This window comes from Gracilinanus agilis, chromosome 4, assembly GCF_016433145.1.
Source record: "Gracilinanus agilis isolate LMUSP501 chromosome 4, AgileGrace, whole genome shotgun sequence".
In the NCBI taxonomy this organism is placed as follows: domain Eukaryota; kingdom Metazoa; phylum Chordata; class Mammalia; order Didelphimorphia; family Didelphidae; genus Gracilinanus; species Gracilinanus agilis.
This window is the reverse complement of record NC_058133.1, coordinates 431,987,438-432,013,752: the sequence shown is the minus strand read 5'-3', so window position 1 is coordinate 432,013,752 and position 26,315 is coordinate 431,987,438. Positions and strand designations below refer to the sequence as shown.

Below are 26,315 nucleotides of genomic sequence, written 5' to 3'. Positions count from 1 at the left end.
AACATGTGGTTGACAAAACTTTATATATATATATGTATATATGTATATATACATATATATATATATATATTTCATTTATCTTCACAACAACCTTATGATGTAAATAGCCCAAAAAATTATCCCTATTTTTGTTCAGTCATTTTTAAGTTGTATCTTCGTGATGCGATTTGGAGTTTTCTTTGCAAATATTGGAGTGGTCTGCTATTTCCTTCTCCAGCTCATTTTACAGATGAGGAAATCGAGCCATAAAGAGTTTAATAAGTTCCTTGCCAATTATTATGACATTACGTACTACAATGCATTGACTGGTGCCAGACTAGGTTCAAATTCCCTCTCTGATGTGACTTTACATAAATCATACAATCTCTCTGGACCTCAGTTTCCTCATCTCTAAAATGGAGTTGAACTAGATGGCTCCTAGGTGTCCTTCTGAGCCCTAGATCTATGAACTGTGTTCTTTAAATAAATTTAATTAAAATTAAATTTAAATTCAAATCTGCTGGATTCAAAGCCTTTCTATTTACTATTCACCAAAACAGCTGCTGTGTCATCTGTCTGTGGCTTACTATGGTTATAAGAAATAGTGGCTTAGTGAAGTGGCTCAGCATCATCAGGCCTGGGTTCAAATCTGGCCTCGGATACTTCCTAGCTGTATGATCCCAGACAATTCACCTAACCCCAAAGGCCTAGCACTTACCACTCTTTTGCCTTGGAATTGATACTTAGAATTGATTTTTTTTAAGTATTGATTCAATGGGAAGGGTCTGCTTATGGAATAAGAAGGACTTGATTTTGAATCTCAGCTCTACTACTTATTATGGGCAAGAAAATAAGAGACAGTCAACCATATGTTTAGAGGACTATAGCATGGAAAATTGCAGGCACTTTCAAATTCAGTCAATATCTTGGAGGGTTTTACTGTATTTTTTCCCATTTTTTTAATCTTAAAAGGCTTTGGGGGAGAGTAAATTATTTGGAAATAAAGTTGATTTAAAAACAAAGCAATATAATTTAAAAAATAAAGACCCATGGAGACTTTGTAATCAGATTAACCTGACAAATTTGGGAAACTTTGTCATTAAAAGATCTAACACCCTTGAGGATAAAATAATCAAAAATTAATATTAAAGGATACTCAGATCAATCTGAGGATAATCAAAAATTAAAGTAGCATTTTACAATAGGAACAACTAGATGGCACAATGGATAGAGCTCTAGACCTGGAGTCAGAAAGACCTGAGTTCAAATATGGCCTCAGATACCTAAGAGCTATGTGTTCCTGAACAAGTCAGTTAATTTGTTTGCCTCAGTTTACTCATCTGTAAAATGGGGAAAAGGGGAAGCCAGGTAGTACAATGGAGAGTGCAGGTCCTGGAGTCGGAAAGACTTGAGTTCAAATATGGCTTCAGATACTTACTAGCTGTGTAATCCTGAGCAAGTCACTTAACCCTATTTGTCTTAGTTTACTCATCTGTAAAATGAGCTGGAGAAGAAAAAAGCAAATCACTTCAATATCTTTGCCAAGAAAGCCCCAAATGGAGTTATGAAGAGTTGGTCACCACTAAAAAACAACAAAATGGATATTATTTCCCAGGTTTGCTGAGAGGATCAAATGAGATAATTTTGTAAAGTGCTTAGCACAGTGCCTAGCAAATGCTAAGTGCTATATAAATATTATTATTATATGTATTATTAAAAATATCATCTGCAATCAGTGAAGAATTAAGATCCATGTTTCATAAACCGCTATGTATAGATTAACTATAACATAATAGATTTAATAAATCTATAACATATTTTATAATGTAATATATGAATATAACATATAATATGTATATTATATGCAAATTTTAAAATATAGGCAGAATGACCCATTTGGGGGATCAGAATCTGTATTTTCCAATACCTCACTGGTTAGTATCACTGTCAGTTGATCAGTCCATTTCCAAAGGATTCAGGAAAATGTTTTCTAATTTTTCTTATTTTAATTTTCCTTTTATTTTTGTTAACAGAAGCCTTTTCCAAGGCTTGAACAAAAGAGTTGAAGTACAACTTCTCTTCCCCTCTTTCTACTGACAATAGACACAGTGGCTCCATACTATCTCTGCTGTTGTGAGCTTTTAGAACTCAGAACTATAGCTTTCGGACTTAACCCTAGAGGCTACATGAGACCAGATGGCAAGATCTGTTCTCTTACCTGGTTGGTACATCTTTGCCTCTTCACATGGGAAGACTCAATGAGTAGAATTTTCTACTTAGAGCTGCTAACAGTAGTTTCTAAAAATAGACTGAGAAAAGAAAGCACTAGTGCTTTAAAAAACATGCGAAGACACATTTTGAATAGAGACAAGTTTACTTGTGATTTATTTTTTATAACTCTATTAAATGAATTCAAACCAAATGTTCCGCATGTCTAACAAGAATTTTCAAACCCATCACTGTGATTTCAAAGATGACATAATCTTCATCTTTAGGTTAAAATGTCAGGTTTAAAGATCCTTGATTCAAAGGCATACACCAAAGCTACATGCTTAATTTTATTCCAGTCTTTGAACCCATAAACCCCAGGGTTCAGCTTTTCTCAGCTTCAGTCAGGAATTGAAATATGATGCTTCAAGGACTCCTCTAACAACTGCTTCATCCTGCCTGTGAAATTTCCCAGAAGCTATTTTTGTATTTTTGATGACTAAAGCACTTTTATTTGCCCTTATTTAAGTTGGGGAGCTTGAAAAATGAAATGTCATGAAGTTGAAGTTTGATTTTTTTCATCTTTAATGTGGAGTTTATCATGCAAATATTCCTCTTACCTGCAGATATTCTACCCAAATTTCACTCTATGGATCTTTTGACTTACTGGCTCATGCTATCTTTTTGCTATCGTGTGAGCTCACTTCTCTTTCCTGGGTATCAGCAAAATTTTCATATTGTAATTAAAAAGGAAAGGGTTAAGAATTTAAATGCCTTAAGAAAGCACATAAAATATAGGCTAGTCTTTAAGCTAATATAATATTATTATCGTCTAGATTAAAATAAGCTAAATTCTACATCAGAAATTGACATTCTTCAGTCATTTCAATCATACCTAATTTTTCACAAATCTCATTTGGGGTTTTCTTGGCAAAAATACTGGAGTAGTTTGCCGTTTCCTTCTCCAGCTCATTTTACAGACAGGGAAACTGAGACAAACAGGATTAAGTGATTTGCCCAGGATTACACAAGTAATGTCTGAGGCCAGATTTGGGCTGAGGGAAATGAGTCTTTCTGACTCAGGGTCCAGAACTCTTTCCATTACAGCACCCAGCTATCATCCTACCCCACAGGTCAGAAAATGTGGGTTTTCTTTGTTGATTACTACCTATGTGACAGCTGAGTCTCAACTTCCTCATATATAAAATTAGTAGTTTGAATTAGATGACCACCAGGTCCTTTCTAGCGTGAAATCTGTGATTCTATGGTCTAGAAAGGATGAGACTGAATTATGAAAGATTTCTTTTTTTTCCTCTGGTAGAAATAGTTGACAGAATCATTATGTAATTTGATTCTCAGGAAAAAATAGTCTGCATTTTCTTAAAATGAGATTATCCTTCTGAATTTCGCTGTGAAATTTACTTTTTTTTTTTTAATTTTTTTTTAAACCCTTGTACTTCGGTGTATTATCTCATAGGTGGATGATTGGTAAGGGTGGGCAATGGGGGTCAAGTGACTTGCCCAGGGTCACACAGCTGGGAAGTGGCTGAGGCCGGGTTTGAACCTAGGACCTCCTGTCTCTAGGCCTGACTCTCACTCCACTGAGCTACCCAGCTGCCCCCGAAATTTACTTTTGCTATTGTTGTTTAGTTGTTTTCAGTCATGCCCAATTCTTTCTTATACCATTTAGGATTTTCTTGGCAAAGATACTGAAGCAGTTTGCCATATCCTTCTTTAGCTCATTGTAAAGATGAGAAAACTGAGGCAAATAGAGTTTGCTAACTTGTCCAGGATCATAAAACTCACAAGAGTGTGAGGCCAAATTTGCACGCAGAAAGATCAGTCCTCCTTATTCCAGGTCCAGCACTCAGTCCACTATGCTACCTACCAACTTATTTTATTGCCTGTATTATCTTTAAGAAAAGATTTCCTGTTCAGCTTACTATTCCTCCTAGGCACTGAGCCCCTTTTCACCATAAATGCTGATTAGCTATAGGATGAAGAAAAAAGAAGGGGGTTTTTAGACAATGAAAAATCCATGTATTAACTGTCAGTCAGTGAGTATTTGTTAACCACTTGTGATGTGCCAGACACTCTGGCTTAGATGTGTTAAACAAATGGGGATACTGAGGCAAAATTGAAACAATACTTGCCTTTCTTGTTTCCTCTCTTAATCCGGTCCCATTCCTTCTGTTTTCATTTAGCTATATGGCAATCTCTTGATTGGAAAGAATAATAGAGTGGCTCTCTATAGGAACACACTTAGGATTATAAATAATCGAAATTTCTTCCTTGCTCTCCAGCCAGGCCTCTTTGCTTCCTGATAAGTGGATACAAATCACTTTCTCTGCTGTTGAGTTGTTAAATTGGAGGCAGAGGAAGATGACAATAGACAAAATTATTAACAAGCCTTTATTCCTGTAATGAAAGACCCACCACTTTGAGGGATGTTAAACAGGCATTCTTAAAGCTTTCATCCCCTCTACTGAGATAATTATAAGGAAGAGGAGGAAAAATGGGAAAGGTCCTGTTTACCTTAGCATTGTAGATATCCTCATCCCTGACAGAAGTGTTTAAGGGCAGACTACCACTAAAGATCATGTTTTGCTGGAAATTTGACGATGAGAAGGGAACAAGATTTATAACCTTGCCCCTCGCCCAAAAATAAAAGAAGAAAAGAAAGAAAAATTCTTAACGGTTGTTCTGCTCAAGAAAACAAAACAAAACAAATCATTTTGGGCCCCTCGCCCAAAAATAAAAGAAGAAAAGAAAGAAAAATTCTTAACGGTTGTTCTGCTCGAGAAAACAAATCATCCAGCCATCCCCAGGAAGCCCTTTACATAAACTACTCAGAGCCAGCTTTGCTTATCAAACTAATGGTAGAAGAAAACATTTCTTTGTCTTTTTTATTCAGAAAAATCAATCTACTCTGATCTCTTCATTGTCCCTCTTTAGTTTAAGATGAAAACCTTTCTTCTAAGGAAATGAGTGAGCCAGAAGAAAAGGAACAGATTAAAAAAAACACCTCTTTTCCTTCTATAATTTTTCTATCCTTACTCACACTCTTGACCTTTTTGTGTAGAGTTGTTTGAGAATCCTCTGGCTCATTCGTTAACCTCAGTTCTGACATCCTTTCCCTTCTGAAGGTAGTTTCCCCCATTATTAGTTAAGAGGAACAGTGATTTTTGGGGACCAGATATTTAACAAACCTGAAAAGTTGCTGATGTTCAAACATTGAAATGATTGTTCATTCTCCCAAGGGAATGTATGAAGTGCAAATTGGGTTGGTATATGGAGGACAAATGCAAAGGAAGCAATTCAGTGGGCCTGGGTGAAGGGAAAGAAATCTCTATGGCTTCTTGTTCATCTTTTCATCATGAAACATGTGTAGCCAGATGCTTTGGAGGTTAACAAATTCCCAAAGGAAATAAGAGAAGTAAGCAGAAACAAATTTCTTCAATTGACCAGATTATTCCACTGAGAATTCAGAAGATTGAAATACAATAAAATCTCACTAATTTTTTTTAAACTGAGGGCAACTGGCTAAATTACACTTTTTTTAAAGAAATGAAATTTTCTCATGTTCAAATACCTAGAGTATTTAGAATCTGGCTACTTAAGTACTACTTTGCCAAGGATGCTAAGAGATTTGCATACAGAATTCAGTATAAGTAGTGAATCAATTATATGTTAATTGGCGTTTCAAAAATCCTACATTGAGTACTTTTGAAGCTAATATTTTCCCTGCTTTACTACTTTGATAGAATGGTTAATTCATGGGTCAGTATCTACACCGGATGGAAAAAAGTGTAGGTTGCTACCTCTTCTCAGATGATGTTTGTACACTTGTGTACAATGCAATTGATCTATAAGGATGGCTCAGGTTTACTTTGGTCCTGTTTCTTCTTGACCGAACTCAATAGTTGTTATAATTGAGGAGGGTTCAAAAAAAATAGGGCAAGAAGTTGCTATAAAACAGTGAAAAATAACACTGGATTTAGAACTAGGGAACTCGAATTCAAGGCCTCATTTACTAGCTGTGTGACTTTACTCAAATCACTTAGCTGCCCTACTTTTCAGTTTCTTCACCTATAAAATAATTATTTTGCACAACCTCAGAGGGTTGCTATGAGGAGAAGAAAAAAGGATCAAATGAGATTATGGACTTAAGCAGCTTTGGAGACCATAAATTCCTACATGTATGAGCTATCTTTAGTAGTAGCAAAGCTGAATTAGAACTCTTTCCAAAATCCCTAATCCACTGTTCTTTCTATGTCTCTCCAAGAGTTGCAGAGTCTTAGCTTAAGGGAAGATCCTCTAATGTTGGAATTTAAGGAACTACAGAAAGCAACTGAAATGTGGCTTCTGACTTCATCTTTCAGTTGAAACAACTCTCTCCAAAGTTATCAAATATCTCTTAACTGACAAATTTAGTGGCCTTTTCTAAATCCTCCTCCTATTTAACCAATTTTCTGCAGTATTTTACAAGAATCCCTTCTTTCTAGACCCTCTCTCTCCTCCAGGTTTTTGTGATCCTGATCTCGCCTGTTTCTCCTCTTACCTGTCAGACTACTCATTTGTAATCTCCTTTGCTGTATCTTCATCTGTGGCATGCCCACTAACCATGGCTATCTTGAAGGCTCTTTCCTGAGCTGTAACCACTTCTCCCTCTGTACTATCTTAATGATTTCATTGGCTCCTGTGGGTTTAATTATCACTTCTATGTGGATGATTCTCAGATTGAAACATCTAGCCCTAATCTCTTTCCTGAGCTCTAATCATGACCATCTGGACATCTTGGATTGGATATCCTGGAGGCATCTCAAACTCAACATGTCCAAAATAGATTTTATTATTTTTCCTCCAAAACTCTCCTCTCTTCTCAAATTTCCTATTACTAGGAAATCACCAGGCTCACAACCTCAGCACCATCCTAGACTCCTATCTGGCACTTACTACATTTAACCAATACACTACCAGCTTTGGTATGTCTACCTTTGAAAATCTTTTCCTATATATCATCTTCTCTCCATTCACACAGATATAGCGTTGGTACAAACCTTTATCGTCTCAAACTTAGACAGTTTTAATAGCTTTCAAATTTGTCTATGCCTCAAGTCCCTCCCCACTCTTATCAATCCTCCATTTAGCTTCCAAAGTGATTTTTCCTAAAGCAGTGCTCTGACCACGTTGCCCAAATCCCTGTCCCCACTTCCCCCACCCAATGAACCATAGTCACTTTTTCCAGCTACTATAAAATGCTCCATCTGGCATTTAAAGCCTTTCACAACCTGATCCCTTCTTACATTTCTAGTCTTCTTATCCTTTGCTCTTCCTTTCACATATTCCTTGATATAGATATACTGGTCTACTTGCTGTCCCTCAAATACAACAACACCATATCCTGACTCCATGACTTCTCTCTGGTTGTCCATCATGCTTGAAATCCTCTCTCTCCCCTTTCCTCCACTTCCTGTCTCCCCGGGTCCCCCCAAAACTCAACACAAATCCCACCTTTTACAAGAAGCCTTTTCCAAAAAGCCCCTCGACACTCCACCCATGACTACTATTGCCTTCCTGCTGAAAGTACCTTCCATTTTTGTTGTCTATATCCTTCATATGCATAGTTATTTGCATGTTGTCTCCCCAAATTGAAAATAAGCACTTTACAACAGGGACTGTGCTTTACCTTTCTTTGCATAACTTGCACTTAGCACAGTTAATCAATGTTTGATGACTGTCTATTGATTCATTGATCTCACATCTCCTCCCATAGTAGATAGCAATCTACTTGTTCTTTGCAGAAGCTATCTCCTTATTTGGACCAGGGTGAAATCAAAGGACCAGAGGCTCACTAAAGGCAGCCAAGTGACAAAATAGATAGAGTGCTGGTTCTGGAATCAGGAAGAGCTGAGTTCAAATATAGCCCCAGATACTTACTAGCTGTGTCGTTCTGGACAAGTCATTTAAGCTCTGCCTATCTTGGTTTCCTCAAATGAAAAATGGGAATAATAACAGCACCTACCTCCCAGAATTGTCATGAGAATCAAATGAAATGTTTATAAAACATTTAACACATTGCCTAGCACATAGAAGATACTTTAATAACTGCTTGTTTCCATCCTTCCTTCCTTCTTTCTTTCCATCTGCAAATATTCCCCATAAATATTCACAATTATTGATATATTGTATAAAGGAATAGTTGGGTCTAAAAATAAACTATGACTCAGCCACACCATAGACAGAGCTGGGAGATGGCTAAGTGAACAAAATAATCATTTGAAAACAAGTAACAAATTTGTTGCAAAGAATTTTCTATGTTTGGAAAATCTAAGGGATTACCTGACAGCACAAATTGAGTGCCCTTTCTATAAAATGCCTCTATTAGTTTTTTTCACATTTTATTTATTTTAAACCCTTACCTTCTATTTTTGTATCAGTTCTAAGACAAAAGAGTGGCAAGGGCTAGATAATCAGAGTTAAGCAACTTGCCCAGGGGCACATAGCCAGGAAGGATCTGGGCCCTGGTTTCTGTATTCATTTTTTAAAGAACAAAAAAAAAAATTACAAGTTTCTCATTAAATGGACTTATGTGACAATATCTACAACAATAATGAATAACAAACAAACCCATCCTTTTTTGACCTTTTTCCCCCCTCCAAAAGGCATATATGATTAAAAAATGAGAAGAAACCCACTTTCTAGCACCTTTTTTATTAAAATCCAGTAACTCTTTTGTTAATTGCTAATGAGCAGCTGTAGTTTTTCTCAGGAGCACTGATTGCGACACTCCTGGGAGATTGGAAATGTTCCAGGAGAACTTGAGGCAAAGGTTACATTTGCTGATAAACAAAAAAATACTACAACTAAAAAAGTTCTCTTTAGATAATTCAGTCAAATTGTCTTTCAGAGAGCACCTGTGTGAGTGCAGCTCCCACAATTAACAGAAGGGAGGTGTGTGTGTGTGTGTGTGTGTGTGTGTGTGTGTTGGATTAAAATATAATGATCCCAAAATATCTTGACTTAGTATAAATTAACACTAGTCATGTAGTTAAGTAGAAACCAGCTTTGGGCTAATTGGTAAGGAACAGTGTTGAAGCCTCTAATACATGGTAAGACCTAGAAATAGTGTTTTAAACCAAAGACTCCTAAGAGGATTTACCTTAGGAGATCTGGCTTACAAAAAGGCCATCTTACCCCAAAGTAAACCTAAGGATCTAATAAGATCTAGGATCCTTAGATCTACCCTGCCCAGAAATAAAGGTTTATATTGTCCTGTACGTGATTTATCTACAGTGTAAGCTCTGTAAAATCAGAGACTTTTTCTTATCTACATTTGTGTCTCTCAGTGCCCCACATAGCATTTTACATTATAATATTTTGTAATATAATATATAATATAATATACACATAATATATACACTGAACAAATGAACAAATGTAAAATTACACATGGCGCCCGAGTACCATAAAGATAAAACATGAGAGTAAGAATAGATATCAAAGGAGGCTCTAAAAAAAATTGGAAAAAATCTATAACCAAGCTCATTTCCCACGTCACATGTAAACTTTCTCATAACTTCAATTAGAGCAGATACCTGAAAATTACTACACAAAATGAAATTGATAGCATAATAGTAAAGTAGACTTAGAAATAGTATTTAATTTTAAAAAAACACACAATATTAGTAGAATAAGAAAAGAAATTTGGTTTGCAAAAGATAAAAACATCAGAAGTTTCCAAAGACAAGAACAAAACACCTTGCAAAGCCAGTCATACACATGAAGAGATGATGAATATTTTATCTAACTGGATACTAACTATCTAGAGACTTTAGGGAACAACTTACTCAATACATGGGAATCCCATAATGTAATAGTATTATATTTTAATGCCATATATATGCATCATTAAGGCAATAGAAATTAAAACTTTATGACAAGGGGGCAGCTGGGTAGCTCAGTGGATTGAGAGCCAGGCCTAGAGACGGGAGGTCCTAGGTTCAAATCTGGCCTCAGACACTTCCCAGCTGTGTGACCCTGGGCAAGTCACTTGACCCCCATTGCCTACCCTTACCACTCTTCTGCCTTGGAGCCAATACACAGTATTGACTCCAAGACGGAAGGTAAGGGTTTAAAAAAAAAANTCTACAGTGTAAGCTCTGTAAAATCAGAGACTTTTTCTTATCTACATTTGTGTCTCTCAGTGCCCCACATAGCATTTTACATTATAATATTTTGTAATATAATATATAATATAATATACACATAATATATACACTGAACAAATGAACAAATGTAAAATTACACATGGCGCCCGAGTACCATAAAGATAAAACATGAGAGTAAGAATAGATATCAAAGGAGGCTCTAAAAAAAATTGGAAAAAATCTATAACCAAGCTCATTTCCCACGTCACATGTAAACTTTCTCATAACTTCAATTAGAGCAGATACCTGAAAATTACTACACAAAATGAAATTGATAGCATAATAGTAAAGTAGACTTAGAAATAGTATTTAATTTTAAAAAAACACACAATATTAGTAGAATAAGAAAAGAAATTTGGTTTGCAAAAGATAAAAACATCAGAAGTTTCCAAAGATAAGAACAAAACACCTTGCAAAGCCAGTCATACACATGAAGAGATGATGAATATTTTATCTAACTGGATACTAACTATCTAGAGACTTTAGGGAACAACTTACTCAATACATGGGAATCCCATAATGTAATAGTATTATATTTTTAATGCCATATATATGCATCATTAAGGCAATAGAAATTAAAACTTTATGACATGCTTGCTGAAATAATTTATTTAAATATTTCCCCAAAGAACCATCATAGCATTTAATAAAAGATAAAAATTGAAACAAATGTAGAGTTCTGGCTAACTTATGGCCATAGTCATGCGACAGCTTTTAATGTTATAACTTTAAAATATGACTTTAAAGAAAAGAATATAGCACAAGGAATTGAAACGGAAATAATGAATTCAAGTCCTGCCTCTAAAGAATACTAATTGTGTAACCCTGGACAAATTTAATTGACTTATCAGTGCTTTGGGCAGTGCTTTAAAACTTGAAGTTGCTAAGAAGCTATCAATCTATATTTATAGAGGGAGTTTCCTAATCCAGGAATTCCCTATGTCAATTAAATCATAGATCTACTTCCTATCCTTAGAATCTTAAAATCAGCACATTATCCCAGGCCCCGGCCCCCCCCCAAAATAAAATAAAAATCTGAAAATATAGATGGCAAAGAATAAGGTAAAAATCATTGTTTTCTGTGTCAGTTTTCTCCTTAGATCTCATTTATTAGCCCATGGCTTATGTGTGATGTAGGTAGACCACAGGTAATAATATCCACTTTGGGTCATCCAAGATTGATTGCCTCAATGAGGCGATAATATTTTATTATTATCATATAACATATCCATCCTGAGAAAAGCATACATGCTCACCTTTTGATGTCACCTTTCAATCCAGAACTCTGTTCGTTGCCACTGATTAAACATGTTAATACTATAGCTAAACAAGCTACCTTTAAATAATTCACCTAAATTGTGACTCAGTGGTTAAAGGAGTAGCTATGGAGCTCTGTACAAAAGAGCAGTATCAAAAATTAATTTGTTTGAAGATAAGCAAAGCTAGAATCCCTAAAAAAGAATTAAAGAGAAAAGAAATGACTGGAGATGGGAAGCCTTACATGATTAATACTGCTAGGAAAACTGGAAAGCTTTCTGCCAAAAATTAGGCTTAGTCATATGCTACAATAAGATCCAAAGAGAAACTTGCACAGGATATGCTCTGGGCTACCATCTTAAGCCAGCCCTCCCTCAATCATGCTGGCAGGTAAGGTCCCAGGAGGATAGCCATAACTTTTCCATCACAGGTTTCTAAAAAAAAACAAAAACAAAAAAAAAAAAACAAAAAAAAAAACAACCTAAGGTTCTAGGAATGCAGAGAAATTAGTTCTACTTCTATCACCCACTAAGTTCCCCCTTGTGTGCTTCCTACACTGATCTTCAGTTAATATCTATCAGCTAGCCAAACCTAATTAGCTTTTATAAATAAGTATTTACAGAAATGGATAGTAAAAACACAAAAAAAAAGCACAAAACATCCCTTCAAACTGGGGCACACTCTCCCATAAGACCATACAGAGTCTAGGTAAATGGAAGCTTAAACTTAGAGCACATATGGCAAAGAGGGTAATTTTTATCTCCCACAAACATTTTGGTAGAAATCTCTGTCTTCCCTGCCTGGAATGTTCACAAAGTTCCCTTAGGTATGTTGTTGCTATCTATTGAGCCCCATTGCACCTAGTTCATCCTCTACTCCTCTTGGAGACACTGCCATAGGCCACCGTTATTCAGGGATAATTCTAGGATTTGAGGGAGAAATCCAAATCTTCTAATCTTTCAAAGTTCACAAGGTCTTCTTTCTGGTGATGAAGTGGTGAAGGAGACAAAGGTTTTTCTCCTCCCACCCATCAAGTAATTCTTTCGGGAATTTGGCAGGAAATTATTTTAGGTATTCAAATAAATTGCTTTCTCCTGATGGACAGCTAGAATTTGAATACCTGAGTATAGATGCCCCAATGGGTTTGCCTATCTCCTCAACCAATCTTGAGCATTTTCCTGTTGCATCTACTTAGAATCAACTGATTGAGTCAATGGAGATGTCTAGGTCCTTGTTCAAACCTATTTCATAACTTTGATTTATTGATTCATTTGAGATGTTCAGATGATCCCCGTCCTTGTATTACATCTCAATATTTTAAAAATCATATTTTTTCTCTTACCGAATGTCACAATTATAGGTAGGAGAATTTATAATGAAATAAGAGATAAAAGTACTGATAAAAATTAGTATATGGGTTCAAATAAATAGATAAATGAATGAATAAATAAAAAGGTAAATAGATACATAAAATTTTTGCATATGCAAAATCAATACAGGTAAAATAAGAGAACTTGTTGAGAGGGGAACCTTTTTATCAAATACTACTCATAAAATTCTGAAATGCAGCATATGTAGAGAATAATGAAAAATATGTAAATTGAATAGCCATTTTTCAAAAGAGAAGTGTTCAAAGCATATGAACAAACAGTTTTCAAAATAATTTAAATCAGGGGGCAGCTGGGTAGCTCAGTGGAGTGAGAGTCAGGCCTAGAGACAGGAGGTCCTAGGTTCAAAACCCAGCCTCAGCCACTTCCCAGCTGTGTGACCCTGGGCAAGTCACTTGACCCCCATTGCCCACCCTTACCAATCTTCCACCTATGAGACAATACACCGAAGTACAAGGGTATAAAAAAAATAAAATAATTTAAATCAATACCCATATGAAAACACATTCAGGGGGCAGCTGGGTGGCTCAGTGGATTGAGAGCCAGGCCTAGAGACGGGAGGTCCTGGATTCAAATCTGGCCTCAGACACTTCCCAGCCGTGTGACTCTGGGCAAGTCACTTGACCCCCATTGCCCACCCTTACCATTCTTCCACCTAGGAGCCAATACACAGAAGTTAAGGGTTTAAAAAAATGAAAAAAAAAAAAAGAAAACACATTCAACAACATCACGGATATCAAAAGTCACAAAAATTTAAACAACTTAATTTTTACCTCATTGCATATTTGCAAAGATGACAAAAATGGAAACATTCAATGCTGGAAAGCCTTTAGGGAAATGGGCTAATATGCTATTATTGCAGCCATAAATTGGTCTACAGTAGAACAAAATTTAGAATTGTGAGGTTATTATTTTTACCCTTTATTTTGAACCAGGTACACTATGGTCCTAAGTACAAATTCAGCTTCTGATAAGATTGAATCAGGAGGCCAGTTAACAAAAAAAGCTTTTTCTATTGAATAAAGAACAGCAAGTATATGAATACTTAACAAGAATATCTACATGTATCTATCATCTATTTATTTAAATATCTCTTCATGGATACAAACATAGATAGATGATATCTATATAAGTATCTATCCATGAAGGTATCTATGGATATGTCTATGGATGTTTCTATGGATATATCCATGGATAGATATTTAGATAGATAGATAGATAGATAGATAGATAGATAGATAGATAGATAGATTGATAGATNTAGATAGATAGATAGATAGATAGATAGATAGATAGATAGATAGATAGATAGATAGATAGATAAATAGATAGATAGATAATCCTTCCAATTAATGATGCTTCTAGATTGATAGCAACCACAACTTCCAGAGCTGAAGAACTATATGCCCTTTTTATAATACTGACCTATATGTGATTAATCAGGTCACAAAAAGCAGGTTTTAGTATATTTACCTAATCAACTAAAAAATAATACTCTATTATAGTGCTACCTACTTCCTTTTTCTGGGAGACAGCTGGGTGGTGCAGTGGATAGAGCCCAAGACTTGGAGGCTAGAAGATCAAAGTCACAATCCAACCTCATACATTTATTAGCAAGACACTTGACTTCTCTTATGCCTTAGTTTCCTCATTTATAAAATGGGGATAATAATAGAGCCTACCTCACCATATTGTTGTGAGGATCAAATGAATTAACAAATGTACTTTCTAAATATTTAAGTGATGTATTAAATGCTAGCTATTATTATTAATCTGGATTTCTGTGATTAAGGGCTACGCATATACCTCAGATAATTAATCCTGTGTGACCTAGTCAGTCTCTTTGGCCTTGGCAGTATATATAAGTGTTTGCTAGTGATATACCTCAAAGAGACAAAAAACAAAAGGCATATACACCAAGATATTCGTAATGGCACTTTTTGTAGCAAAGAACTAGAAACAGAAGGAATTCCCATCAATTGAAGAATAGCTGAATAAGCTATGAATGATCATAACAGAATATTATAGTATTATTTTGGTACTCTTTGACAACAAACCAGCATAATATACTAATATTGGGGCAGCTAGTGGCACAGTGGATAAAGTGCTAGATCTGGAGTTGGGAGGACCTGGGCTCGAATCTGGCTTCAGATACTTCCTAGTTGTTTAACCCTGGTCAAGTCACTTAACACAGTTTGCCTACCCCTTGCCCTTCTGTCATAGAGTTGATCCTAAGAAAATAAAGGTCTAAAAAAATGATATGCTAATATAATAGAAATGTGAGGAATTCAGGGAGCCAGAAGATATGTATAATCAGATGCAAGAAGATATCAGCAAAATTAGAAGAGTAATATACAAAATTACTATAATTATGTAAATGAAATCACTAAAAGGAAGCCATCTAATTGAAAAATTAATAATGACCCTAGATGTTAATGAAACATTCCTCCCTCCTCTTGGTATAGAAGCAGGGATGGTTGGGCAGAATGCTGCACACATTGTCAGATATTATCAGTTGTTTTTCCTTAATTGTTTTTTTTCCTTTTTTTTAACAAGGAAGTGTTCAATTCCTGAGGGTAGGGAAGGTTAGATAATCAGAAATGCTTGTTCCATAAAAACAAAAATCATCAATAAAACTGATTAAAAAACAAAATAAAACCGAGACAACAATACTTATACACCCCTCCCTACCCCGCCACAGAGGGTTATTAAAGAACTATATAAATGCAACCCCGAAAGGACTCTGGATTTTCCCACAATGGCAGACATATTATGTACAATAGTTTTCATTTTGTTTCCACTGATTTCTTTGGCACTTACTGATCTCCTAATAGCATGTTAATGCATTGTTAATTCTGCCTTTCCTGGACTCTCCAAAGGAAAACAGTCCAAAAACTGATAAGAACAGAAAAAGAAAAGAGTAAAAAAAAATGTTGTCATAGTCCAAGAATAATTTGTACTAGTTAAGAAAGAAAGCATAGCGATAGTTGTGCCATTATAATTGTCCTTTGCATACCAGCTTTTATCCTCTGGCTACAATATTGTTGTTGCTGAGTTGCTTCAATCATGTCCAAATCTTCTTGACTCTATCTGGGGTTTTCTTGGCATAGATACCGGAGTGGTTTGCTGTTTCCTTCTCCAGCTCATTTTCTCCATTTATTCTCCAGCTCACAGATGAGGAACTGAGGCAAACAGGTTAAGCAGCTTGTCCAGGGTCACATGATGAACAAGTGTCTAAAGCCAGATTCAAACTTGGGAAGATGAATCTTCTAGATTCCAAGCCCATCATTCTTTCCATTGCAACTAGTAGTTGCTCTGCCTATAATCTATATAATTTGTAAATGCTGAATGACAGTGAACTATGATGGAAATAAAAGATAGAAAACAGAATCCTCAGAGTTACTACAAAAAAATGCTTCTTTCCTGAGACTGTTAACACTGTTTACCAAGAGAAGCAAAATATGGTGGACTAACTTGGGAGTTAAAAAGCAATAGAGAGTGTTGTAGTCAAATGAGCACTGGGTATAAAGTCAGAGGAGTGAGATTGGTATCCCAGGCTGTATTAACCAGAAGAGATTCACAGACTCAACATAGGCTACCCAAGTGTAACTTCCATAGTCGTGGATATGTCAGTGAACCTCTTTGGTCAAAGGGTAATTTTTGTGGCTTTGGACAACTCTGGGATTTGGTTTTCTCAACTATAAAATAAAAGTGTTGAACTAGATGATCTCTGAGGTCCCTTCCAACTTTAAATCCTATAAGTGATCTGCACTTGTCTCCACTCTACCACTTAAGATGGGATTTGTAGTAGATTTTGTAATAGTTAATCTCTCTAAGCCTGAAAAATGTTTCCTTACGTGCAAAATGAATTAGTAATAGTTATGCTGCCCGTCTCACATGGCTTTTGTGAAAAGGCATTTTCCAAAGCACTATAAATATAGGATCTATTCTTCTTCTTAAATCATGTACTCACTCTTGGCTATTGCAATCCATTATATTATTCATTTGCTGAATGTTGCCCTTGGTATAGATTTGAGTGCTTCGTGTCCCAACCTAAGGCAAATTTGATAAAGTACCAATGGATTCATAATTGGAAGCTTAACATAGAAAATTTGTAAAGACAAAGAACTCAAGTGAAGTTAAAAGATTTTAAAATATGTGTTTATATTAGAAAATATTTTTAATCCAGAAGCACCAACCATTATCATTATTTCTTTTCCATTTGTTTACTTATTTAGCATTTTTTTTATTTCAGTTCCAAATTCTCTCCTCTCTAACCCTTTACCCACCCATTGAAAAGGCAAACAATATAACACCCATTATACAGGTTAAATGATATCATTATCATTATTGAAAAATGACATCATATTAGAATACTATATACAGCAAGTTACTATTCTCTGAACTCTTGAGTTTACAACTGAAAACAGAAAACATTGACTCCAGCAGTTACAATTATAGTATGTGTTGAACAACAGTACTGAAGGCTTATTTTGGTTGATTGGGAGTTGCCAAGTTTGGATTACTAATTTTCTATAAAAATAGTTTTAACATAAAAATAATACTGAACCTCATTTAATCTTTGATAATTCAGAAGACATTTCAGAATTTTGGAATATCCCCAGGCTAACAATCATTGTACATCAATAGTCATCCAAGAATATCATAAAGCAGTCTTGATTATCTGAATGTCTAGTTGTAATTCTTGATAAATGGGAATTTAATGAGAATACAAAGCTCTTTTAATTGCATGTTATATTTTTTCTTACAAACCAAAGGACTGACTCTACAAAGATAGTCAATTTAGAAATAACTCCCACATCAATAATAAGTTGTTTCACATATGCTAAAATATAACGTGTTTCATTTCTGTGCTGTTATTAAGTACTCAGTGGATGAAATACCTTATTATTATTCCATTTTTGAAGAAAGCATTCATGGTATATAGATGTGGGGCTTCTGTGCTTTCTGTACGGCCCTGTCCTCTAATTTCTTATGCATCATCCATATTTTGCAACACATTTTCATTATTTCCACCTTTGGGTTGAAATTTCCTCTTTATCATCTACAACTTATGTTGGATCACAATTCACCATTATGTTTGTTTTTTTAAGTACTTAACATGTGTCCTTTAAAATGAGATGACCAGGTATACTTTAGAAGTGATATTTCATCAAAGTCCGCATCTTTATGATCACACAATTGACTGAAAGATAGAGAGAATAAAATATTCCATTATGGTTATTGTTTGTTGATTCTAAAACATTGATTTGGTGGTGAGATGAATAGAATGCCAGACCTGAGTCAAGAAGATCCAAGTTCAAATCCAGCCTCAAACATTGTGTCAACTTGGGCAAGTCACTTAATCCCTATATCCTTTGGTTTTCCCATCTGTAAAAAGCAGATAAATAGCACCTACCTCCCAACACTTCTGTGAGAATAAATGTGATAATCATTATAAAGCACTTCACATAATGCCTGGGAGAGAGTATACGTTATGTAAATGTTGGTATTATTATCTTAAAGACTTTTTTCCATGAAAATGGCTCCTTTGGGGGAGACATTGGTGATGGGAACTCTCACTGAGTAAACTCCTTTATGAATGATGATCAGTACCTGTTTTGTAACTTAAAAATCTTAGAAATGTGGCTGGGAGAGACTAAGAGATTAAGTATGTTTAAGTAAGTAAGCACTAATAGTGCTTACTTACTTAAAAATACTTAATGTATAAGTTATATATTTGAGTAAGTGCCTTCCCAGAGTCACAGAGGCAGTGGGTTTCAGAAGTTGAATTTAAGTCTTTCCAAATTCAAAATCAATTTTTTATCCATTATACCACACTGCCTGTCATATATATATATATGTATATGTATATATATACATACATGTGTGTATATTGCATATACATATGTGTATATATGTTTTGTCCACATGTGTATGCATACATAATACACTACATGCAGATATATACACATATAATTATACATACCTTAAAAGATATAAAAGAGGTAACTTTGCTTGACAACACATTGATTTTTCATTTTAGGCAAGTCATAAAACAGGGAAATGAATTTTCATCAAAGATGTTCAGTACTGTCATAGAAGAGATCCAACACATAGTCCAAATTGAAAAAGGATTCTCTGTCTTTCTGAAGCCTCAGTTTCCTTTTCTGTAAATGAAGGAGTTGGACTAGATGGCCCCTTAGACCCCTTCTAGCCCAAGGACCAGAAGATGAAATTGTGTACTTCAAAAGGCACAGACACTGTGCGTAATAAGTTGGACCCAGAACTAAATAGAAGGAGTGAAAGAAGATCTTAGAGTGAACTGGCTTTGGGAAATTATGAAGTTCTTTTAATGGTCTCAAATTTATCCCTGAAACAGAGGTCAGGCTTTTAATGTCAGTTTTCTACAGGTCTATCTGGCCAAGGAGTGACTTAACTATAGTCACGGAAGAATTAAAAATGACTACCATATCAAAGAGCAACGTAGAGGTCCAGATAGATGTGAATAGGCTGTAGGATATTACCAACAAGGAACTATAAAGGAAAACAAGGGTAAAGAATATCATCTAAGAAATATATTACTGAAAAAATAGGCCAGTCATATAGCACTAGCAGGGGATAAATGATACACAATCCATGTGCTCCACTAGCATCTTTCTGCTGTCAAGAGAAAGCAAAGGATTCCCTCAACACACTGGGAAGGCTCCTGTGCTAAACTTGTGGGAGGACTCTTAAGAGTCATGCAAGGATGGGTTTTTATCTATACCCTAGGAGAAAGTGTCCATCTTGATGAGATTAGCCTGTTATTAGTAAATGAGTGTAAAACTGTTAATAATTGTGGTCTAATGATATTATAATAAAAATTAATTCAGTGAATCAAATGTGCAATAAAATAAGATTCACAATGAGAGTTCAAATCAATGAGTTCAGGTTTCTAGGCCTGGATCCCAAGATACTAAAAGAACTGGCAGATATAATTGCTGAACCAGTATTGGTAATCTTTAAAAAAAATCATGGTGAAAGGGAGACTTCACAGGAAGAGTAAAGGGAGAAAGGACCTCTGAACCTTCATAATATAATATTTTGAGGCTCTACCCATTGGGCATCGAGTTGGACTCTCAGCAGGAGAAGCAGCTTCTCTTAGTCTAAGGAATGGTGGTGAGGAAGGAGTCAGAAGAGAGAGCATCTCCTGGGAGTCAGCCAAAGAAATGAGTCATAGCTGTTGGCTACTTGCTGCTAAAGTGTATCAAGATTGTTCTTTGTTGACTTAAAAGAAAAATAGGGATGTGAGGTATTTTTTAATTTGATTTTATTTTTTTCAGTTCTAAATTCTTTGCTTCCTCAACCCTCATTTAGAAGACAAGAAGTAGAAACCACATTACAAATAATAAGTCATGTAAAACAAATGTCTGTATTAGCTCTGTTCTGTGGTGGGGGGAGGAGGGAGAGAAAAAAGAGGGAAAAAATGCTTCAATCTGCACTCTGAATCCATCAGTTCTCTATATAAGATATTTTCCAAAGATATTTATCCAGGATGTGACAGAGAACTTCCCAAAACTTTTCAAACCTCATTTAACAAAGTCCAGTAAAAGTATATCTATTTGGAGACTTGCAAATCTTATCAAGAGAGCTTTAAACAGAAAATGAAGGGAGAAATTAATGAACAGATAAGGCTGCCACTCCAGGATGGGTAGAACATGACAATAGATAATGGACTGGTGAATTTATCAGCAGTAACAGAATACAACTGGCAAATAGGGAGTTTACACTTAGAAGGAGACCTTGAGAGTACCTACCAGCAATAAGTTCATATTACCAGTCCAGTAGAGTCTATGGTACAAGTTACATATGAGTCCCTGTTGGTGATTACTGAAAAATTGTGATGAAAGTTGAAGGCTTCATAACACTGATGATTAATAAATGTTCCAAAAATAAATGTTTAAAAAAAGCAAAATCTTCAGACTATAAGCTGGGGAGCTTGACTTCTATCTTGAAAAATTATTTAAAATATTGTTAAAAGGATGATTGATTCTTTATGATTTTAAAAGAGAACTAAAGTGGTTTCCAAGATGATCCATCAAGAACAGAATGTGCCAGATCATCCTCATTTCCTTTCCTGACAAAGTTACTAATTAGAAGACCAAAAATGTGTCATACCAGGATTTTGGTAAAGCATTTGATCAATTTTTTCATGATAACTTTAAGGAAAGGATGGAGGTATGTGAATTCTTGAAGACAATATAGTAAGCTAAGTTTAGAACTGATTGGATGGTCAAATCCAAACAGTAAGCATTAATAGCTTTGTGGCAGCTTCAAAGTGGGTTTCTAGTAGTGTTCCTGGGTTTTGTCCATGGCTCTGTTCTTTGAATATTTTTATTAATGATATGTATGAAGATATGGGCAGCTAGGTGGGAAAGTAGATAGAGTGATGGGCCTGGAGTCATATTTGTAAATTCAAATTTGGCCTCAGATACAAGCTAGATGACCCTGGCAAGTCACTTCACTCCATTTGCCTCAGTTTACTTATCTGTAAAATGAACTTAAGAAGGAAATGGCAATAAACCACTTTAGTATCTTTGCCAAGAATACCCCAGATGTGGTCACAAAGAATCAGACATGACTGAAAAAAGACAACTGAACAACATGCAGATGTAGATAATATTACATTTTCTATTAACTTTAAGTGGGGAGGAATAACTAACACTTACTACCTTTTATAGCTGAGGAAATTGAGAGTGGCAACTGTTAAGTGACTTGCCCAGAGTCACAGAGCTAATAAATATCTGAGGTGAGATTTGAATTCAGACCCAGTGATATATTCCTGGTGTCACCTAGCTGGCTCTGATCTCCTTAATTGAATTCAAGTCTTTTCTGATATGTTTACATTCAACTAAAATAAAACTGAGTTTTGGAGGGGTTTGAAGCAATATAATAAAGTAATAGAAATAATAAATTTATCACTTGTTATGTGCATGACTGTCTCTTGCAACTAGAATGCTTCTTGCAACTAGAATGCTGTTGTTCATCATCTTTTAGATACTCTGCCTTATTTCAAGACATAGATCAAACTCCACTTTCTTCTTTTTAAAGTACTTTATAAACCTTAAAGTATTCCATAGAATCATAGCTTTAGTCAGTCAATAAACATTTATTAAGCACTTGCTATATATGAGAAACCTTGTTAAGGGTTGGGGATGCAGTAAAGGTAAAATCACAGTCCCTTCCAGTCAAAAAACATGAATTCAGAGCCTACTCTATGCCAGATACTGTGTTAAGCACTGGGGATATAAAAAGTGTCAAAAGGCTCAAAGAGCTTATAATCTAATGAAGGAGAGAATAAGCAAACAAATATGTACAAAGAAACCATATAGACGATAAATATAAAGTAAATAAGAGAGGAAGACCCTGGATTTGTGGGGCATTGGAAAAGGCTTCCTGTAAAAGACAGGATTTTAGTTGAGACTTAAAGGATGCCATTAAGTAGGTATGAGGAAAGAGTCAGGTATAAGGGAATAGTCAGAGAAAACACTGAAAGTCAGGAGATGGTGTCATTTTTGTGGGGCAGCAAGGTGACCAGAGTCATTGGATCAAAGAATATGTGGCAGAAAGTAAGAGTTGAGAAAACTAGAAAGGTAGGAGGGGTTTTGGTTACAAAGGCCTTTAAATTCCAAAAAGAGAATTTTGTATTTGATTCCTAAGGTAATGGGGAGCCGTGAAATTTATTGAGTTGGTGGGTGACATGGTTGCTCCTGTACTTCAGGAAAATCACTTTGATGGCTAAATAAAGGTCAGATTGGAGTGAAGAGAGACTTGATCACTAGTAGGTATGAGGAGATATGGGTCTGCACCAGGAGGATGACAGAAATCAGAGAAGAAAAGGGGTCATTTTCAAGAGATGTCAAAAAGGGGAAATTAACAGGGCTTAGCCAACAGGTTGGATCTGGGCAATTGAGAGATAATGAGGAGTTGAGGATGATGCCTAGTTTGTAAGCCTGAGGAACAGGGAGGATGATTTTTGCCCTTTATGGTGATAAGAAAGGTTGGTGGGGGAGAGAGAGAGGATTTAGAGAGAAAGATAATGAGTTTGTTTTTGGACATGTTGAGTATTTAATGGTCTTCCATTAGACTCCCAGTTCAAGATGTCTAAAAGAGAAAGGCAAAATTAGAGGCCAGCAGAGATTTGGGGGCAGTTTAGGTAAATTTGAGTATCATTCATATCAAAGTGGTAATTAAATTCATAGGTGCTTAGTAGACCATCAAGTAAGGTAATCAAGAGGCAAAAGAGAAGAGGGTCTAAGGACAGAATCCTATAGGACACAAGGTCTGGTCTTCAAAGAGTAATGATGTTAAAAGTTACCCAGTCTCGCCCCTTCATTTTACTGATTAGAAAACTAAAGCCCAGGGAAGCTGTGATTTATTGGAAGTTAAACATATAGGAAGAGCCAGAGTCATAAGTTCACATATTTGCCTCTTTAGAAGACTTCTCCCTCACCACATCAGTATTGTCTGCTTATTGTTGCTGGTTTTTGGCATAGAATGAAGGTTCTTTGAGGGCAAGAATTTGGCCATTGCATAACCCTATACAATACAACATAAGGGATGTACTTGATGATACAGTTTTCAAGGTAACCTTTCCCCAGCTCTCATTATATTTTCAATGGCAGTTTTCCCCTCATTTTGAGATTTTCTTGCAAAAATTAAAGATGAAAACCGCTTTAGAATGACTGGACACCCCAACCCAGCTTTTTTCTTCCATCTGTTCATATTTTCTCAGAAATAAAGCAGAATTGATAAAGGTGTGCAGCTGGGAACCAAAACCCCAATTTCACAATACAGAGCATTATATACAAAATACATACTATTACTAACAGTCTGACTGCTACATAACAAGCATTCTAGAAGAAAATATCATCCTGTTTTTACTGCCGTGCTCAATCTCTGCTTTATTGTTGGCAGGTGCTGGCCTTGATGGAGTAGAAGAAATTAAGCGTCATCCTTTCTTTGTTACCATTGATTGGAATGTAAGTTGAATACCAAATGTTTCTACACTAACTAACAGGTGAATGTAATGACAGGCAAATGGAAAGTAGAAGCTTACTATATTTAGATTGTGTAGGATCTAAACACAATTCAAATACATGAGTATACCACATCAGGTTACCCCAACCAAAATAGCTTGTAAATATAGTTTATAAATCACCTTATTGGCAAATCCCACTAGAAATCTTTAATATTCTATTATAAAGTCTAATGGATCCAATTAATGGCATTAGGTGGGATAGACCTGTATGCCAGAAAGTCAAATGATCCTGGAATTTGTTTTAGGATTTTCTTTCTGTGTGGATATGGCAGACTTACAAGAAAACAGAGTAGAAATTATTTCTGAAATTTTCAGAAGGCTTTGTGCCTTCTCCATTGGGATCCCCATTTGCACAAGAGAGAAAAATTCCTTCAACAGAAAGACATTTTATACTAACAAACCCTAAAATCAACATATCCATGGTGGAAGTGACACGATGACACACATTCATTCGTAGCAAAATATAACTGGCCAATATTTGTCATTTTCTGAGAGAAGATCTTCTTAACGGGTAGGGATAAGACCATGATAATTTTTTGGTACCTGAAAGAATAGGAGAATGAAGGACAGACAGAAAAACTTATTGACAAATGCCTATTCCACCAATGCTATCCCATGAGTTGTCTTCTAAGATGTCCTACAAGGTCCTGCCAATTCTGAGATTTCATGATTCTCTACATGGAAGAAGACACTCTGTCTTAATGAGTAGAAGGAGAGAGATTTCCTTCTGTACAAATACAGCTTACCTAGCCAAAGTATTCCAAAAGCTCAGAATTCTTTAGTAGGATCCAAATAAAGAGAATGAATGGTACCCTTTTTTAATACTATGAGTCATAACATTCTGAGATTTTACAGTGTGTTTTCATTTAGTGTAATCAGGTTGATTTCAATAGTATTTGAATTTTCTTCTGTAACAGCAGTGAGTATAGAAAGATGTATTTGACTAGAATGAAGCAGAATCATTATAAAAGTTAAAAAGCCCACAATTTCACATACCATATTTAGGAAAGTAAAGGTAACTTCCACTTTTTGCTGCATCATACACATTCATATGGTAGTGATCACCTGTGGCTGGAAAGACTAGGAGAAGTATATGAAGATGTTGCCACAAGAGTGAGCCTTGAAAGACAGGCAAGATGGGAATAGGCAGTGATAGATGAAAAGGGCAAAGGAAGCAGTATGAACAAAAACAGGATTTTTGTTGTCGTTCTTTAACCATGAAAAAATAGCATGGTTTGGGTTAGCATCAGCTTTAGGATCTCAAAGAAGCCAAGCTTCCTTCTTTTAAAAGGTAGCAGTTTTTGATGCAGAGCGAAATAAGCAGAACCAAGAGAACATTATACACAGAAAGTGAAACACTGTGGAACAAAACAATCTAATGGACTTTGCTAACACAAGACAATCCCAAGGGACTTTTGAGAAAGAATGCTATCCACATCAAGAGAAAGAACTGTGGGAGTAGAAATATAGAAGAAAAACAAATGACTTATTTATTTATATGGATATATGCTTGTGGGTTTGGGTTTTAAAAGACTGGTATATTGCAAAAATGAATAATATGGGGGGCAGCTGGGTAGCTCAGTGGAATGAGAGTCAGGCCTAGAGACAGGAGGTCCTAGGTGCAAATCTGGCCTCAGACACTTCCCAGCTGTGTGACCCTGGGCAAGTCACTTGACCCACATTGCCTACCCTTACCACTCTTCTGCCTTGGAGCCAATACACAGTATTGACTCCAAGATGGAAGGTAAGGGCTTTAAAACATAAATACATAAATAAATTTTTTAAATGAATAATATGGAAATAAGTATAAATAACACTTGTATAACCCAATGGAAGTGCTTATTGGATCTGGGAGGAAGGAGAGAGGAAAGGGAAAGAAAATGAAATCTGTAAACCTGGAAAAATATTTTTTTAATTAAAAAAATTTTTAAATAAATAAAAAATAAAAGGTAGCAGTTTTGCTGGAGGAAAATTAATATATAATTTCCCATTGACTACCTCTTTCCTTTACCTGAAACATAGTCATTCCTCTCAAAATTCCTAGCTTCCTCAAACTCCATTATAGTGCCATTTTCTAACATGAAGCCTTTTCTGATTCCCACAGTTGCCAGTGATTTTTACCTAAAGTCACTTCATTTCTATTGGGCCTGTGTCCATTTGGCTACATATGCTCTACTTCTTAGCTCCATA

At 35.6% G+C, this 26,315-nt stretch overlaps 1 protein-coding gene across 2 annotated transcripts in view; it reads left to right on the top strand.

Moving 5' to 3' along the window:
* Nucleotides 1-26,315, top strand: part of RPS6KA2 (ribosomal protein S6 kinase A2) — a 538,080-nt gene that overhangs the window by 444,548 nt on the left and 67,217 nt on the right. For both annotated transcript variants that reach the window (XM_044671880.1, XM_044671881.1), the window contains one exon: nt 24,002-24,066. In XM_044671880.1, the coding sequence (XP_044527815.1) occupies nt 24,002-24,066 (65 nt within the window). The remainder of the gene's footprint in view (nt 1-24,001; nt 24,067-26,315) is intronic.